Here is a 17,632-nt window from a genome sequence, read left to right as displayed (position 1 = left end):
CGATACCCCGGCGCTGGCTCCCAGCCGCCGTCCTCCACTTCTCCATCAAATTCACCTTCCATTTAACAGCAGTCAACCAGTTTGTATGTATTTTACCGGAGCAGACAGCTATGTTCTGAAAGTTTATACTAACCTTTCAGAGAAAATGTTTGTCCACAAGTTTATGTTAACCTCTCAGACTCAATTATTAAAGCCGCAAGTGTATGCTTTAACCGTGCGGTCTGTCTGCGTTCTCAATCCCTTAGAACGTACTTCCAAAACTTATTTCTTTAAGTGCATTTCTCAACACATTTATTTATTTATTTAATCACTCCTCTCTCTCCCCCTCCACACTCCAAAACGCGCTGTTTATTTTTACTGTATCCCAGCACCTCTCCAAGGGCTGCACGTGTCTAGGAATCGAACATACGGTTTTTAAGGAACCCTAACCCTGGGTGACCAGCCCGCAGACCTTTGGGGGTCCCCAGTTCCCAGGCGCCTGTACCTAGCGGACTCAGCCCTCGTCAGGGTCTGAGGGGGTTGCCAAACCGAGACCAGGATATTGACTCCGAATCAATTCCCTTAATTTATGTCAGATTTTTTGATCCCTCGATACTCACCGGTATCCACTAAACCAGATATGTCAAACTCAAGGGCCGCGGGCCATATCCGACCCGGCATGCAATTATATCTGGCCCGCGAGATCATTTTATATTAGTGTTACTAATGGCCCGACGATATGAAGTCGACTAGGTCTCGACTCTTCGCTGTCCTTGCGCCGAAATGGTGGAACGCGCTCTCTGAAGACATCAGGACCGCAGAGAGCCTTCACATCTTCCGCCGCAAACTAAAGACACACCTCTTCAGACTCTACCTCGACTAAAGACTAACAAATTGCAGCACTTAAATTGTACTTGTGACGTCACTCATCTATAGCAAATTGTAAATTCGCTTATTTGAGGAAATTGCACTTTCTTGTTTCTTGTTCTCCTGAGTTTGTACCCTATGGTTGAATGCACTTATTGTACGTCGCTTTGGATAAAAGCGTCAGCTAAATGACATGTAATGTAATGTAATGAAGCGCTGATAACAAAATAAACTACAGATCCCATAATGCAGCGCTTCAGCTGCCTTGCCGAGCGCTTTTCCGTGGCGTTTCTGGCTGACATAACCGCACGTCTCAACGCCTTGAACCTCCAGCTCCAGGGACGTGACCGCATGATCACTGACATGTATGACGCAGTGAAGCTGATTTTATGGGAGACACAAATGCACCAGTGCAACTCGCCCCACTTTCCCTGTTGCCAAGTAATGCGGCACAACGGTGTTCCCAAATACGCACTTTGCTGATAAACTGAGCGCACGGAGTTCGCACGACGCTTTGTTGATTTTGAGAAACAAAAAAATGATTTTGAGTTGTTTCGCAACCCATTTGCCGTTGACGTGGAAACTGCACCTGTGCCGATCCAGATGGAGCTGATTGAGCTGCAGTGTGATGGGACACTAAAGACAAAGTACGACACTGTTTATTCACTCCAGTCCCGCAGCAATGCCCCAGCTCCGTCTACATGCGGCTCGAACCGTGTGCATGTTTGGTAGCACATATCTGCGTGAGAAGACAAACAAAACAGCACACAGGAGTCGTCTCACTGATGAGCACCTTCAGTCCATCCTGAGAGTCTCCACAACACGGGACCTCGCGCCAAACATAAACCAACTTGATACCAAAAAAAGATGCAAAACATCCAGCTCTGATAAAATGGCATAAGAGCAAAGAAAACTGAATGTTTTGCATCGTTATTTGTTATTACTGAAAAGCACAAATTTTATTTATATTTCCAGGTTTTGTTTTGCAGTATGTTCATATTTCTAACTTGTATAATTTTGACAGGAGATATTTTTATGGCGAGTAAAATCATTTGTGATATTTAAAATCTAAGTTTTTTTGTATATAAAATCACAAAAGCAAAGAAACTCAAGTGTTTTGATTTGTTATTTTAATGTTTACTTAAAGCACAAGCTGTCACAATTTGTATTTATTTTTTCAGGCGTTTTTTTGCAGCATGTTCATATTTCTAACTTGTATAATTTTGACTGGATATATTTTTATGGAGAGCAAGATATTTTAAGTTATTTAAAGTTTAAGTTTGTTTATTGCAGAATAACATTCATGTCTGTTTGTATTTATATGTATGTAAAAAGAAACATTTAGTTTTAGTGTGTTCAATAAATGTTCATTCTGTTCGCTGTTTATTTTGTTTATTCTGTTTATTTTGGTCCTCCATAACTCTCTAGGTCAAGTCAAGTCATTTTATTTTGTATAGCCCAAAATCGCAAATTACAAATTTGCCTCAGAGGGCTTTACAGTCTGTACACATACAACATCCTCTGCCCCGAAACCCTCCATCGGCACAGGAAAAACTCCCCAAAAAATGAAAAAAACCCTTACAAGAGGGAAAAAAGGGAAGAAACCTTAGGGAGAACGTCAGAGGAGGGATCCCACTCTCGGGATGGACAGACTACAATGGATGCCATGTGTACAGAATGAACAATGTATAATACATGCAATTCCTATGACAGAAATTATTCAAGTAATTGTGAGTAGTAAGCCAGGCGCACAGCAGGACCACTGCAGGGACCACCACCATCAGATAGAACCACCATCCACAGAATCCTGTGGGGAGGGAGAGCACAGAGATTTTAGGAGAGGGTAATGTCGGTTTATGAGTAATGTAATATGATTAATATCTAAAATAATGATGATGATGATGATGGCAGCAGCAGGCGTCAGCATGGCCACGGCAGGTGTCAGGACCAGGGTCCCGAAGGAACCACGATCTACGGAGACCTGATAGGGGAGAAAGCACAAAAAAAAAACTCCCGGAAAGAAGCTGAATTAGTCATGTGCATTAATAAAACTTGTTATGGTAGAACGAGAGCGTGAGAGAGGAGCTTTGTGTGTCCTAAGAATTCCCCCGGCATTCTAAGCCTATAGCAGCTTAACTAAGGGCTGGTCCGGACTAACCTGAGCCAGCCCTAACTATAGGCAGAATCAAAGAGGAACGTTTTAAGTTTTACTTTAAAAGAGCTGACCGAATCTGCCCCCCGGACTGAAAGTGGAACCTGGTTCCACAAAAGAGGAGCTTGATAACTGAAGGCTCTGGCCCCCAGCCTACTTTTTAAAACCATAGGAACAACAAGTAACCCAGCATCTATGGAGCACAGCTGCCTTGTAGGGCAATAAGGTGTTACAAGCTCTTTAAGATACAACGGTGCCTCACCAGCAAGTGCCTTGTAGGTGAGGAGAAGTACCTTAAAATCTATTCTTGATTTAACAGGGAGCCAGTGCAGAGAAGTTAATACAGGAGTGATATGATCCCTTTTCTTAGTTCTCGTTAATACACGTGCTGCAGCATTCTGAATCAACTGGAGAGGCTTAAGAGATTTATAAGAGCAGCCTGATAACAAAGAATCACAGTAGTCCAGTCTGGAAGTGACAAACGCATTAACTAATTTTTCTGCATCACTTTGAGACAGGAAGTTCCTGATTTTTGATATGTTACGTAGATGAAAATAGGCAGTCCTTGAAGTCTTCTTTATATGCGAGTTGAAGGTCATATCCTGGTCGAAGAGAACTCCCAGATTCCTGACGGTGCTGCTGGGTACCAGAGCAATTCCATCCATAAAAACTGTATCACGTGACAGCTGGCTTCGAAGGCGCTCTGGGCCTATCAGGATAACTTCCGTTTTTTCTGAGTTTAGCATCAGGAAGTTGCCGGTCATCCAAGTTTTGATGTCTCCAAGACATTCTTGAAGTCTAACTAACTGGTCCGTCTCTTCTGGCTTGATCGACAGATACAGTTGAGTATCGTCTGCATAACAATGGAAGTTTATGCGGTGTTTCCTGATAAGATCGCCCAAAGGAAGCATATAGAGGGTAAATAAAATCGGTCCAAGTATAGAACCTTGTGGGACTCCGTGACCAACATTGGTGGTCTTTGAGGATTCACCGTTTACAAGCACAAACTGGGATCGGTCCGATAGGTAGGATTTAAACCAGCTGAGTGCAGTTCCTTTGATACCAATTAAATGTTCTAGTCTCTGCAACAGGATACAATGGTCTATGGTATCAAATGCGGCACTGAGGTCCAGCAAGACAAGAAAAGAGATGACTCCTTGGTCCGATGCAAGTAGAAGATCATTCGTAATTTTCACCAGTGCGGTTTCTGTACTGTGATGCACTCGAAATCCTGACTGGAAATCCTCAAACAAAGCATTGTTTTGTAGAAAGTCACATAATTGATTTGCGACGGATTTCTCAAAGATCTTAGAGAGGAAGGGAAGATTAGAGATAGGTCTGTAGTTAGCCAACACCTCTGGAGCAAGAGTAGGTTTCTTAAGAAGAGGTTTAATTACAGCTACCTTGAAGGACTGTGGTACATGTCCTGTCAACAAAGACAGATTCATTATATCTAATAAGGATGTGCTAACTAAAGGAAAAACTTCCTTAAGCAGTTTGGTCGGAATCGGATCCAAGAGACAAGTAGAAGATTTAGACTTTGAAAATAAAGAAGTCAGTTGATCAAGGTTGATGGAAGAGAAGGCATCCAAACAGGCATCAGGGCCCACTGCTGCATCCAAGGTTCCTACATCGGAGGACAGGTCGGCACTGGTTGAAGGCAGGAGACCATCAATTTTCTCTTTGATAGTCAGAATCTTATCATTGAAGAAGTTCATGAAGTCGTTACTAGTGAGGTCCAAAGGAATACACGGCTCGACAGAGCTGTGACTCTGTCAGTCGGGCTACAGTGTTGAAGAGAAACCTGGAGTTACATTACATTACATGTCATTTAGCTGACGCTTTTATCCAAAGCGACGTACAATAAGTGCATTCAACCATAGGGTACAAACTCAGGAGAACAAGAAACAAGAAAGTGCAATTTCCTCAAATAAGCCAATTTACAATTTGCTATAGATGAGTGACGTTACAAGTACAATTTAAGTGCTACAATTTGTTAGTCTTTAGTCGAGGTAGAGTCTGAAGAGGTGTGTCTTTAGTTTGCGGCGGAAGATGTGAAGGCTCTCTGCGGTCCTGGTGTCTTCAGAGAGCTCGTTCCACCATTTCGGCGCAAGGACAGCGAAGAGTCGAGACCTAGTCGAGTGTTTTGCTCTCAGTGAGGGAGGGACGAGTAGTTTTGCAGATGCAGAGCGGAGAGTGCGGGTTGGGATGTAGGGTTTGACCATGTCCTGGATGTAAGCTGGACCCGATCCATTCACAGCATGGTACGTGAGCACCAATGTTTTGAACTGGATGCGGGCGGCCACCGGTAGCCAGTGAAGAGAGCGGAGGAGTGGAGTAGTGTGGGAGAATTTCGGAAGGTTGAAGACCAGTCGATCTGCTGCATTCTGAATGAGCTGCAGAGGTCGAATGGCGGTGGCAGGGAGACCTGCCAGGAGGGAGTTGCAGTAGTCCAGGCGGGAGATGACAAGAGCCTGAATCAGTACCTGCGCTGCCTTCTGAGTGAGAAGGGGACGTATTCTCCTGATATTGTAGAGCGTGTATCTACAGGATCGCGTTGTCGCGGCAATGTTGGGAGTCAGGGAGAGTTGGCTGTTGAGTGTGACGCCGAGGTTCTTAGCGGTCGAGGTGGGCGTTAGTACGGAGTTCCCAAAGTTGACTGTCAGGTCCTGGGTAAGCAAATCTTTTCCGGGAAAGAGAAGTAGTTCAGTCTTGTCGGGGTTGATTTTCAGATGGTGGGCGGACATCCACTGAGAGATGTCAGTTAGACAGGCAGAGATCCGAGCCGCCACCTGGGTGTCCGAGTGAGGAAAGGAGAGAATTAGTTGGGTGTCATCGGCATAGCTGTGGTAAGAGAAGCCATGCGAGCGAATGACAGCGCCAAGAGAGTTTGTGTAAAGCGAAAACAGGAGGGGACCCAGCACGGAACCCTGAGGAACTCCAGTAGTAAGAGGACAAGGTTCCGACACAGATCCTCGCCAGGTTACCCGGTAGGTGCGACCATCCAGGTAGGACGAGAGAAGGGAGAGAGCAGAGCCTGTGACACCAAGTTCCTGAAGGGAGGAAATAAGGATCTGGTGGTTGACCGTGTCAAATGCAGCAGAGAGGTCCAGAAGGATGAGGACAGAGGAGAGAGAGGCGGCTCTAGCAGTGTGGAGTTGCTCAGAGACAGCAAGGAGAGCAGTCTCTGTAGAGTGGCCTGCCTTGAAACCTGACTGGTGGGGGTCAAGGAGGTTGTTACAGTGGAGATAAGAGGAGAGTTGATTAAAGATAGCACGTTCAAGGGTTTTGGACAAAAAGGGAAGAAGAGAGACCGGTCTGTAGTTGTTTTCTTCAGAAGGGTTGAGGGTGGGTTTCTTCAGGAGAGGGTTGACTCTTGCCTCCTTCAGAGAATTGGGAAAACAGCTAGATATCAGAGCGTTGTTGATGAGACAGGTGAGGAACGGAAGAAGGTCAGGTGCAATAGATTGTAGAAGATGTGATGGAATGGGGTCAAGAGGGCAGGTGGTCGGACGGGCAGAGGTTACTAGGGTAAGAATTTGGTTAGGAGAGAGGGCGGTGAAAGAGGAAAGTGAGGGCGAAAGAGGTGAGGTCGGTGGGACGCGAGAAGTAGGAGGTGGGTTTGAGAAGGAGGAGCGTATGTCAGCTATTTTCTTGGCGAAGTAGTTGACAAAGTCTCCCGGAAGAAGGGGGAGGAGGGGTAGGGGGTTTGAGGAGATTGGAGAAGATCGAGAAGAGTTTTTTGGGGTTAGAGAATGAGGATTCGATTTTGGATTGGTAGAAGGAGCTTTTGGCAGCAGAGATAGAAGCAGAAAACGAGGAGAGGAGGGATTGAAATTCGAGCAGGTCCTCAGGTCGTTTATATTTACGCCATTTCCTTTCCGACGCTCGCATGGTGGCTCTCATGGCACAGACCGGTTGAGACAGCCACGGAGCCGGAGGGGATTTGCCAGTCCGTCGTGTCGTAAGAGGGCAGAGAGAGTCTAGAGAGGAGGAAAGAGTTGAGAGGAGAGACTCTGCAGCAGCGTTTGGATGCAAGAGTGAGAAGGAATCAGTTGAAGGGAGGGCTGATAGAACAGAGGATGCCAGCGAGGAGGGAGAGAGGGAGCGAATGTTGCGACGAGCCGGTATGGAGTTAGTCAATGAGGGAGGTTTGTTAGTTATAGAGAGTGGAAGGGAGTAAGAGATGAAGAAGTGATCAGACACATGAAGTGGAGTTACAGAGATAGTATAGCTAGAGCTGTGAAAAGTTCGATGACATCAAACACGCTGGCAACAGGAAGTGACGCAACACGCTTACCGTCACCGTCGCTTACCGCTTGCAGGTCGTCTTCAACAAAAACCTGTCACTCCGCCTGTTGTTCTGGCGGTGAATTGCTCTGCAACACACGCAAGACTTTTAGAACCATGAATTGAATGGAGCGCGTTGACTCAGCGACGCAGACGCAGAAGCGTGCGCCGGCCTTAAGAGCGTGGGTTTACTGGGTGTGGTTTCCATTGAAGCTGGTAGGTAAACTTTGCGGCCTGCCGCACCCTTCCTCGTGAACCACCATTTTACCTTCCCCACTGGCGTGTTTGGCAACTCGATTTCTGGTCCATGGGTCTCTTTGGTCTGTTCAAGTTTCCGTATCTGCAAAAATGGTTCATTTATTGTCTTGGTGTTGCCGCCGACCTCCACACATTTTGCATGAAGCGGTCTCCTCTCAGCCAGCAGTTTCTTGTCCTTATTTTGCAAAACATGGAACATTTTCCTCTCAGGTTCCATCCTTTTCAGACAGAAAGGTGCACTAGGTGTGTCATATCCATCTAAGAGCATGGGTTTACTGGGTGTGGTTTCCATTGAAGCTAACGGGTAAACTTTGTTGCGTGCTGCACCCTTCCTCGTGAACCACCCTGTCTGCTTTGTCTCTTTGATCTGTTCATGAAGTTTCCGTATCAAAACAGTCTTCTCATTCAGCTCCTGTGTGTTGTCGCTGACCTCCAGACATTTCTTACAAAACCGTCCCCTCTCAACCAGCACCTCGCGGGACTTTACATCGATGACTTTCTTGTACTTATTTTGCAAACCATTGATAAATTTCCTCTCATGTTCTATCCTTTTCAGCACCATGTAGTCGTCATCGTCGGTGAATTTTATTTTCAGATCGATCACACTTCTTTTAAACCTCTCTGTGTCAGAGATCAAATCTGTGCATTTCAGCAGCTCCATCTTGAAGTGCTGCTGATAGGCCACCAGCTTCTTGCACCTCTCCCTCTCCTTGCACAATTCCTTCTCAAGTTTCAAATTCTGAGATTGAAATTCGGCCCGATTGTTGATGGTCTTTTTCTCACTTTTTTCTAACTTTTCGGAGTCCTTATCTTTTGGATCTAACTGGATCTTTAGTTCTTTAGGAGTGTTATTTTCTTCCTTCCCCATGGTCGATTTCATTTTGAGGAGAGCATGGAGGCATAGTTCCTCTACCACATGTTCTTTCCCTTTCTTGAGCTCTTCCTCACGTTCTTTTCCTTTCTCAAGCTCTTCCTCACGTTCTTTCCCTTTCTTGAGCTCTTCCTTGAGACTCTCTATCTCCAATTCGCTATTGTTGAGAGTCCGGGCAGTTAATTCGGCTTCGCGTTTTAACGTGGCCACATCGCGGCGGCGCACTTTCCTTTCACTGTTTTCTACCCTGAGGAAATACATTTCGTTTTGGGATTGGGCAATTTGGATTCGCAGGTTGTCACGGTCAGCCTGCAATTCTACCATTTCACTTTTAAGGGTAGCCTCCTTACCTTGCAGAACGTTTTTTTCTAAAATGGACTCATTGTGCTTCTGTATTAAACACTGCAGCTTAGTCTCTTGGTGTTCCATTTCGTTTTTATGGTTTGAAACCAGCTTATCAACCACTTGTTCGTGCATCAGCTCTATTTCCGCCAGTTTTATTTCATGGTCTGCTTTCATCTTTGACAGCTCAGTCTCGTTCAGGCTCAGTTTTTCATCGTAGCGCCTGAACATTTCCACAGACTTCGATCGCACCAGTTCAAACTCTTTCTGAAGATTGCTATTGAGTGTCACCAATGTATTGATCGTTTTGTTGTATTCATCTTTGGTGGCCGTGAACTTCGTTTTGTGTTCTTTATTCTCCTTTTCGACAACTTTCAAATCGTCTTTGAGCGCTTCTACCAGCCTCTTCAGATCCAGTATTTCCCTGCATTGGTTTTGATTGTATAACTTTTTATACCTTTTATCGGCAGACTGTGCTCCACGGAGCCATTCCAACTCCAGTAAATCTCCCTCGCAAGGTTGTTTTTTCGACATTGTCCACTGCCGATTTGTTAAAAGTATTGCTATCTCCTGTGGGCTATCTCCTGTGGGCTATCTCCTGTGGGCTATCTCCTGTGGGCTATCTCCTGTGGGCTATCTCCTGTGGGCTATCTCCTGTGGGCTATAACTAGTATTCCAGAAGCGATGAGGTCATCACATTCCTTTGATGTTTTGGCCACGCCCCTATGACCTAAGCGCAAAAGCGGCCAATGGAATGAGTGCATCAGGCAGGTGGGCGGGGCTTAGCTTTCAATACTATGATGTCATCAAGCAGGTGTCCAAGCCCCGGTGTGCTCCTGTGGGGTGATTCCCTGCTCGTTCTCTCCTCCTCTCAGGACGGAGAAAAACATATATTGATTATCGACAGATTGTGTGGACGGAAATAATAGAATTTTTTTCCTTTTTTTTTACATAAAAAACATACATAGTATCATATTTATAAAAATAAACTTTTTTTAATACAATTAATTGATAAAAACAGTAGGGAGAAAATAGAATCACAGAAAATAAAATAACAATGTGCATCCAATGTCCATTTTTTTTCCGATACTATATTTTTGGGTAAAATTGAAACTGTTTTTTTTTGATGGGTCACAGTGAATTTGAGTTTTCTGTGCGTGTGTCTGGACCAAATCTGCAGAGACCAGGTTGTGAGGTCACGGTGAGCTTTAAGATGTAATTGTTTAAAGTATGAGTACGTGATTTAGGGGTTAGACCAGGGGTGCCCAATAGGTTGACCGCCAAGGCAGTGCCGGTAGACTGGCTGCCATTGGAAAAAACGTAACATTGGGTCACCATGTATGTGCGGTGGACCGCGGGAGCAAACGGAAAACTAATTAGTGATCCTAGCTTACTAACGAACACATGTATTTTCATTCAAAAGCAACCCTTTTTGAATTAGAATTTTGGCTTGTTTGTATCACTCAGATTTTGAAATCATGATTTTACTCTTAAATGAAATATTCATTAATGGCACTGCTGTGATCCCTCCATTTTTAACACACTTATACATGCTGTATTTATAAGATTCTGTGACCCCGTGACCCTCCCTTAAGGGACCCGGTCAATCAACAGCATCTAAAAGGTCAGTCAGGGCACGTATGGTTCCATCTGTGTCTTATCTCACCCTGGACTGCCTTAAGTCAACGGCTCACATCAAAGGTCACATTCCTGAGAGCCTCACCCAACGCAGGCTCAACAATTTTCCCCCAACATAATTAAATGAACAATTAAGTGCATGTGACAAAACATTAACAGGAAAAGACAAACCTGAGTCACTGACCAGACTGCAAACTATCTCTCTTCACAAGAGAGTTGTAGTGGCCTCGTCAGTAGAGAAATTAAACTGGCCACCAGTTAAAATAAGTTCTGCAAACTACTCAGTATTTTTAAATGAGTAACATGCAATAACCACCAAAGGGTCTCCCGTACTCTTACCTTGCAGACAAGCGCCCCACAGAATATCGAGTCTTGCTGTCTCGGGTGGCTCACGGTTGAGCAACTCCATCTTGACACATGGATATTTTTGTTTCTCATGAAGGCTCTGTAGGAGAGAAATTAATTTATATATATATATATATTAATTAACTAATATATATATATATATTAATTAATATATATATACCTTTCACCTAACGGATCAAGGTAAACCGCCCGGTGTTCTTTTGGATAAATTACCTTCAAAATACATTAAGTTCACATTCAAATCATGCCAGATTACCACACAAAAGTGTGGAATGTCTTCACATTCTTCTTGATGGTATGAACTATTCTCACCACAAGTGTCCAGTGCCGTTTGTCGCAAACCGGTCCGATGAGGATATCGAAGGCCAACGGGTCCAGCTGAAAACACACACATTATGAATAAAATGCTGCTTGTATTTTTAAGGGTGTCTAAACAGATTGCAAAGATTACCTTTATTAATCCCCTGAAACAGCCTTCCCACATTAGAAGTCATCTGGAAGGAGTCTAGATAACGCACTTTTATCTTAAATTCTTGCAGCTCCAAGACGTTATGAATGTATGCATTCAAAACCTTCAGTAATGATTGAAAGGTGTTAAATACTGTTGGCAAAATAATAAAAGGATAAACACTTTTACCGCCTGTACCTCACTCTCTATTTCCCTTCCGGGGGCCAAGTTCTGCAAGTCTGCGGCAAATATTTTATACGGCCCCAATTTGCTCCACAGCACACCTTGGCGTTTACCCGCCCAGATGTCAGCTATGACTGAAAGCAGGAGACAGAGCGGAGGATTTTATGATTAAATGCAGTGTCGTTCCAAAAGGTCACGGAAGTCATTACATAGAATTGACATCCATACTTACGTTCCTCTGGGGAGTGTAGAGTGGAGGTCAAGGAGACCGGCTAGGGAGTTGGACTGCAGAGGTGGAGGAGAAGAAGCCGCTGCCATCTATTTGCCTGGAATACGATCTTCAGGTTCCACATATTTTTTGAGATGGTCGATGTTAATTTTCAGGATTTTCTTTTCTTTGTCGCTTATAAGGTGAGCACTTTTGTCATCAATGTTAGTTATGGTATATGGACCCATCATGTCCATTTTGCCCCCTTTTCTTTGCTCTTCCCTTATGTTTTTCCTCGTCCCCCACAACAAAGCAGTCATCATTCCCCTTTGCCAACTTTCTTTTGCGTACACGATCGTGGCCTTTTGCCAGATTTGCAGCAACCTTCGTATACACATCCTTTTGGTCTGTGATGTGGTTGGAAACCTCCTCATTCCTGGTGAGAGCACCAATACGGTCCTCTGATGGCTTTTACATTGGAGGAGACAAATAAAAAAAATAAAAGTACAAATTAGGCAGAGAAATCTATGTGGTTACCAAGCAACTTAACTGTAGGAAATTTCATACCTGCCACTCGACCGGTATTTCGGAGGGATACCGAGCTTCCCTCCCATACATGAGGAAATATGGGGAGTTCTTTGTGGTCAGTTGTTTCTTCGTCCTTAGACCAAACCCAGTGGACTTAATATATCGGTCCCAGTCACCGGGGTGATCCTGGACCATTTTTTAAAAAACTTTTCAAAAAATAGAGGAAAACAATTATTAATGGCAATAAAAAGTCAGTCTCGAAGTAGATCAACAGTGGTTATTGGAATATATCTTAGATAAATAATGTTATAATGCACAAGAGGACAACTTATTTTGAATATGGTTGAATGCACTTATTGTACGTCGCTTTGGATAAAAGCGTCAGCTAAATGACATGTAATGTAATGTAATGTAATGAATACCATGATGCTTCTTCCATTGGTAATGGGACCACGAATACAGTAATATTACTTGCGTCAAAATTAAACTTACTTTGTTCACGAATTCCTTTCCACGGTCGGTGAGGATACGCTTTGGGGCGCCATATTTATAAAAGAAATCCATTACACACATGGAGATTTATTCCGCTCCTTTGGTTTTCAGTGGGTACACCTCAAGCCACTTGGTGAAATAGTCCACCATCACACAAATGCATTGACACCCATTCTTGGTGCATTTTAGCTTACGACCAAGTCCATCCCAACCAATTCAAATGCTTGAGTCACCTTAAAAAGCAAACCAGATTTTAACACAAGGATGCTTCCATTCAACATGTTATATTTAGTAGGTATTTACCTCTATGGGTTTGTATAGCATGTTCTCCTTTATAGAGGTCCTCTTCTTTTGGCAGGCATCACACTGGCCAATCTGAAACATTTAGACAATTGAAAAACACTGATATCACTGATATGTTTAAATATTAGCACAAGGAGTGACACCCACCCATTTCTCGATGTGGGCCTTCATGCCAGGCCAGTAGAACCGTTGCAGAATTGCATCCATGGTCTTGTCGACCTCCCAGTGCGCTCCAATGTCACTGTCATGAAACTCAATGAATATGGCATTGGCTTCTTGTGGGGTCAACACAACCTTGGCAAGATGATGCCGCTGCTCATCCCGCTTTCTGCATCTATGAATTAGATTGTATAAACATTTGAAGTGACATTTAAATATTCAGTATATTATTTAACTTAGCTTAACATTTTCATTTAGCTGATGCTTTTATCCAAAGCATACAGTGTGGTTTTAATGGTTTAATAGTTCAGTGTGCAACTCCTGTAAGTTGTGTTCTCAGAAAGGTTTTTGAAGTGATGACTCATTGACACTTTGAGATGGTAGATTATGACTATTTCTATATTTATCTTGTTTGTGTTTATCAGCTTCTGTATTCGTCTCCTCATCACTGAATGTACCAGAGAGGAAAACATTTATTCTTTGTAAATGAAAACTAATGATGACATTTCAAACAACAAACACGAGTGGTTGGTGTTTTAAAGTTTATTCAGTGAAAACATTTAAATGCTAGGTTTTTTAACTAAATGCTAATGTCAGCATGCTAAGTTACTTAAAATTAAATCATGTTGGTGTTTAACATATAAAACCTTTGAAATATTCCCCATCTCATTAGCATGTTATCAGTTCCTTATTGGCAATAAAAACAACACATATCAGAAGCGCAGGTGAATATGAATGTAATTAGTTTTGGAGGTATTTGGGCAAATGAAGAAAACTAAATGTCCACCAGACGATGTCACCACATTAAATGAATGAATAAAATGTTATCCTGAGGTGCACCAGATTTTCATGGCTATCTATCCAATAGATTTAGACAATTTATTCAAAATCACACGCCAACCTGATGGCAGAGGGAGACTAAGAGAACCCAATTAAATGATACCCAACAAAAGGACACTTGAGCTCTCAGAAGCAGAGAGGATTGAGGTGTGGAGGTGTGAACACTGTCACTTCACCACGGGGGATCCCAGGAACCTTCACCAGTCAGTCATCAGGTCCGTTCAACCCAGCGGCTGAGGGCAAAGAGGCTTCACCCACAATGCAAATAAAATTTGAGGGGCTGGTGGAACGGAATTCCTAATACAACATGAATTACGCATAAATAAAAGACTGCTAAATATGTTATTTAGATATGTAATGAAAAAAAAATACATTTGATATATTAATACTGTACCTGTGCATGAACTCAAGCCATTTTCTCAGAGCGATGTGAGACTTGGTGAATATTGAGCCATTACGTACAGACTTTGGGAAACTTTTATGATGCTTACAGAGCCTGAGGAAAAAGAAGGAAAAAAGTAAAAAAGGCTGACATGTAGACAAGGTTGTTCATGCTTTTACCTCTTCAAGCCTACTGCAATGCTCTGTAGTAATCAGTAAGGGAAACATCCTTGACTGCAACTTATCCAAAATGCTGCCAACGGCAGAAAACAAGCACGTCTCCCATGAGTCTGAGCAGAGCATTTATTAATAACAACAATACAAATAATAATATTAATTATTGAAAGACCCCGTCCAACCCTGCGCGGTGATCTCAGGCACGCAAGCTCAACGGCTTCTTCTACGTAGTTCCCATTTAAATGAACAAATTAGAATTAGCTTCTGCTTACCACCACAGCCCATCCTTGGCATTTCACCAGATGCATGCAAGGTTGCATTTTGCGCACATCGTCGTCGTCAGGATACCACGTTTCTGCATCCGTTTCACAATTTTCCTTCTGCCCTTATGTGTATTTGAACGCCTTAATATGTTTTAAAAGTTCTTCCGTCAGTGCCATTGCATCAACAACTGGTCACCCGTCTCTGATCTGATCCGCGCCCGCGCCTTTTTTTTGAAGTCGGTACGTCAGTCTTCTTCTCGTCGCTCAATGCTCCATTAACTAGACAGAACAGCGCCCCCGCGTGTGTCTACAGGGGAACTGCACCTGTATTCGTGAAAAAAGTTATGAGATTTCAAACGCCGTCGGCTTTTCTAAATATAAACTAACACATTTGTTAACATTTCATCACTGTTTACAAGTGTTGTTCAAATTTGAATTTGAACTGAATGCGCGCGGAACGTGACGTGACGATCCACATGAGTAGATCCCAACGCGACAGAGACGGACGTGCCCGGAGAGCAACACGCACTAATCAAGAGTCTGGAAGTATCCTACTTCAGGTAAGCTAAAGCGAAATACCGGTGTGTAATTTAGATTTTAAAAGAACATTTTTATGAAGAGGACATTATAACTGTGACGTTGGTCTTATGTTTACAGTCTTTGCCGTTTTGTTCGGCCCTCGGCAGATGGCGCCCTCTTCTGGGCGCTATTGGTTGTTAAATTAATCCGCTTTTATGCACTTTCACCCGGAACCGGAAGTTCGCCGTCCGTGTTATTGTTTTCGATCGTTTCAGAGAAATCATCCGCTGCCACGTTAAACGCCTTCGAAAGAATAGTCGTTTTACTAGTGATGGCAAAGTGACGCTTTCCAGCCAATTGTATCGGAAAAAAGGTTCATTCATTCAATGCATCGCAAACTCTACGATGACGTCTGCTGTTGAAAACGTGTAGTGCAAATGGTTCGAATAGCCTACCAGTATATTTTGGCCCAATCTCTGATTATGAAAAGTTGAACCAATAAATCATCTAATAAATACACGGATTCCTATATGAATAAAACTATTGTTTTTCAGGTTTGAATTGTGTCCTTGTTTGTGTATTTCAATTCTTTGTACATAGGAAAGAAGTTTAACAAACACATATCTATATCTGTCTGCACCTTTGTGCATGTATGTTTGTGATCATACTAGCAGAATAATTAATAGAAGAAGACATCCGAGCATCTTTACGTTTGCTTCGCCGGGCACTGTCTGGTTCATGTTTCGACACAAGCTTGGCAGCAGGAGGGTCGGAGGTAACGACACTAGCATTTGGAGCTTGGACGATTATCCTGACTTCCGTATTCCTTCAAATGGAGTTTGGCTAACTGCTGAATTGTGAAGCTACACACACAAGGAGAGCAGTACACGTTTTATTAAGTTAGCGTTCAGCAACTAATGCTGGTTAGCCTTTAGCCTCTGATACAAGGCAGCCAACAGGCTATAACGTTAGTAGCATAGAGGTTTGTAGTATTTCCTCCAGTTTTCTTGTCGCTATTTCTAAACAACTAAGATGTCACGTTTGACTATTGCACCTTAACCTTAGCTTCTATGACATGGTGCTGTTTTCTTTTGTGTGAAGATTTGTGGGGGGGCAGCAGCAAAGTACCTGAGCCTGAAGACAACAGGTTTTTTCCTCCTCTCCTTTTCCCTTCTTTTTGTGTTTTTTATTTGTATGATTGATTTTGTCGCCCTTTTTCTCACATGAGCGACATGTTGCTCAAAGAGGGGAATGGCCGCCGTGCTAAAACAAATAATATATTCTTTTTACTTTGATTGACTTTGATTTAAACAAATAATGAAATATTTAACCCGTTGATTAATAAAAAGAACAATCATTTTAGAATCAGTTTAATCCTTTATGAACTTTTGATTGATCTGTTAAACAAATATTTCTTTTTTTTGTGTTTAATCATTTGATAAGATTCACTACCATAGTTTTTCCTTTTAATTAGTTATACTTTGTATAAACAGGAGGGAAATGTTGGAAAAACTGCAAATAATGTGTGTCATGAGATCAATTAGGCTGTACTACTCAAGGTCTTTGCTACCCTCAGCTGGCAGACATCTTGTCTGTCCTCGGGAGGGACATTCTGTCTCCTGAGGGTAAACAATCCTCTGTATGTGCGTAACCATCCCCGTGTTTTGATGCCGTACCTGCAGTATATATTCCTGCTCCAAAGATGAAACCCTTTGTGTTGTCGGCATGTCTCAGCAGTACTGGGGCCATTTTATCTCAGATTAAAGATATAAATGTGTGACCTTCAATTTGGCAAATCAGTGTCCTCCAGATAGAATATTTGGCCCCGAGCGTGAGCGTCCTCGTCGGGACGAGACGGCTTCTAGAGAGACAAGAGGTCCAGCTAGCTGCTCACGGCTAACAACGTGTTCTACTCCCCATGCAGGTCTTTGGTACAACACGGGGACGGATCCCACAGGGACACAAAGGACCTGCCTATATAAAGAAAACATTATATTACAGTTTAGTCATATGATATATATATAAATCATAATTCTATTGCCTGTGAGGTGGACATGAATAAGATTGTCATGGCTATTTACTGCTTGGATAGCGCTTTCGTTACCTTAATGGGGTGTTTGCTGACGTTGGGCTCTACATAAAACACCTTTCCCCAAACTCGTGCGGTAAGTCACACACTTTGTGGACGGTACGTGAGCGTGTCCTCGCGCTGTATGCTGTGTCACCATCACAGGGGAAACACAACTCAATATAAAGAACTATAAGTTGTATCTGCAGTGTGTATTTAGTGGGTCATTGTGAGTAAAGGGAACCGTGTCCGTGGAGTTAATACAAAATAACGACAATGTTCCATGAGCGCTTCATGGAC

At 43.1% G+C, this 17,632-nt stretch overlaps 1 protein-coding gene and 2 long non-coding RNA genes across 4 annotated transcripts; all 3 read right to left on the bottom strand.

Annotated features, from left to right (window-relative positions):
• Positions 1-4,801: 4,801 nt before the first annotated feature.
• LOC144382921 (uncharacterized) lies at positions 4,802-9,436 on the bottom strand. The gene has a single exon (XM_078080667.1). It carries the CDS (start codon positions 9,291-9,293, stop codon positions 7,398-7,400), a length of 1,896 nt encoding a protein of 631 aa, XP_077936793.1. The 5' UTR covers positions 9,294-9,436; the 3' UTR covers positions 4,802-7,397.
• Positions 9,437-9,689: 253 nt separating this feature from the next.
• Positions 9,690-12,336, bottom strand: LOC120825791 (uncharacterized). Of its 2 annotated transcripts, XR_013450757.1 has the most exons (7): positions 12,170-12,336; positions 11,627-12,070; positions 11,410-11,528; positions 11,215-11,335; positions 11,076-11,141; positions 10,924-10,976; positions 9,691-10,842 (listed from the first exon to the last, which is right to left on the bottom strand). It is a non-coding gene; the product is annotated as an uncharacterized LOC120825791 (long non-coding RNA). The 2 variants fall into 2 exon arrangements; XR_013450758.1 differs by lacking the exon at positions 10,924-10,976 and having other exon boundaries at positions 9,690-10,842.
• A 286-nt stretch (positions 12,337-12,622) lies between these two features.
• Positions 12,623-15,440, bottom strand: LOC144383404 (uncharacterized). Its single transcript, XR_013450760.1, has 5 exons — positions 14,755-15,440; positions 14,319-14,420; positions 13,073-13,259; positions 12,926-12,997; positions 12,623-12,855 (listed from the first exon to the last, which is right to left on the bottom strand). It is a non-coding gene; the product is annotated as an uncharacterized LOC144383404 (long non-coding RNA).
• Positions 15,441-17,632: the final 2,192 nt, after the last annotated feature.

This window comes from Gasterosteus aculeatus, chromosome 9 (assembly GCF_964276395.1).
Source record: "Gasterosteus aculeatus chromosome 9, fGasAcu3.hap1.1, whole genome shotgun sequence".
Classification (NCBI taxonomy): domain Eukaryota; kingdom Metazoa; phylum Chordata; class Actinopteri; order Perciformes; family Gasterosteidae; genus Gasterosteus; species Gasterosteus aculeatus.
The sequence above is the reverse complement of the archived record's forward strand: the minus strand, read 5'-3'. Positions and strand labels throughout refer to the sequence as shown.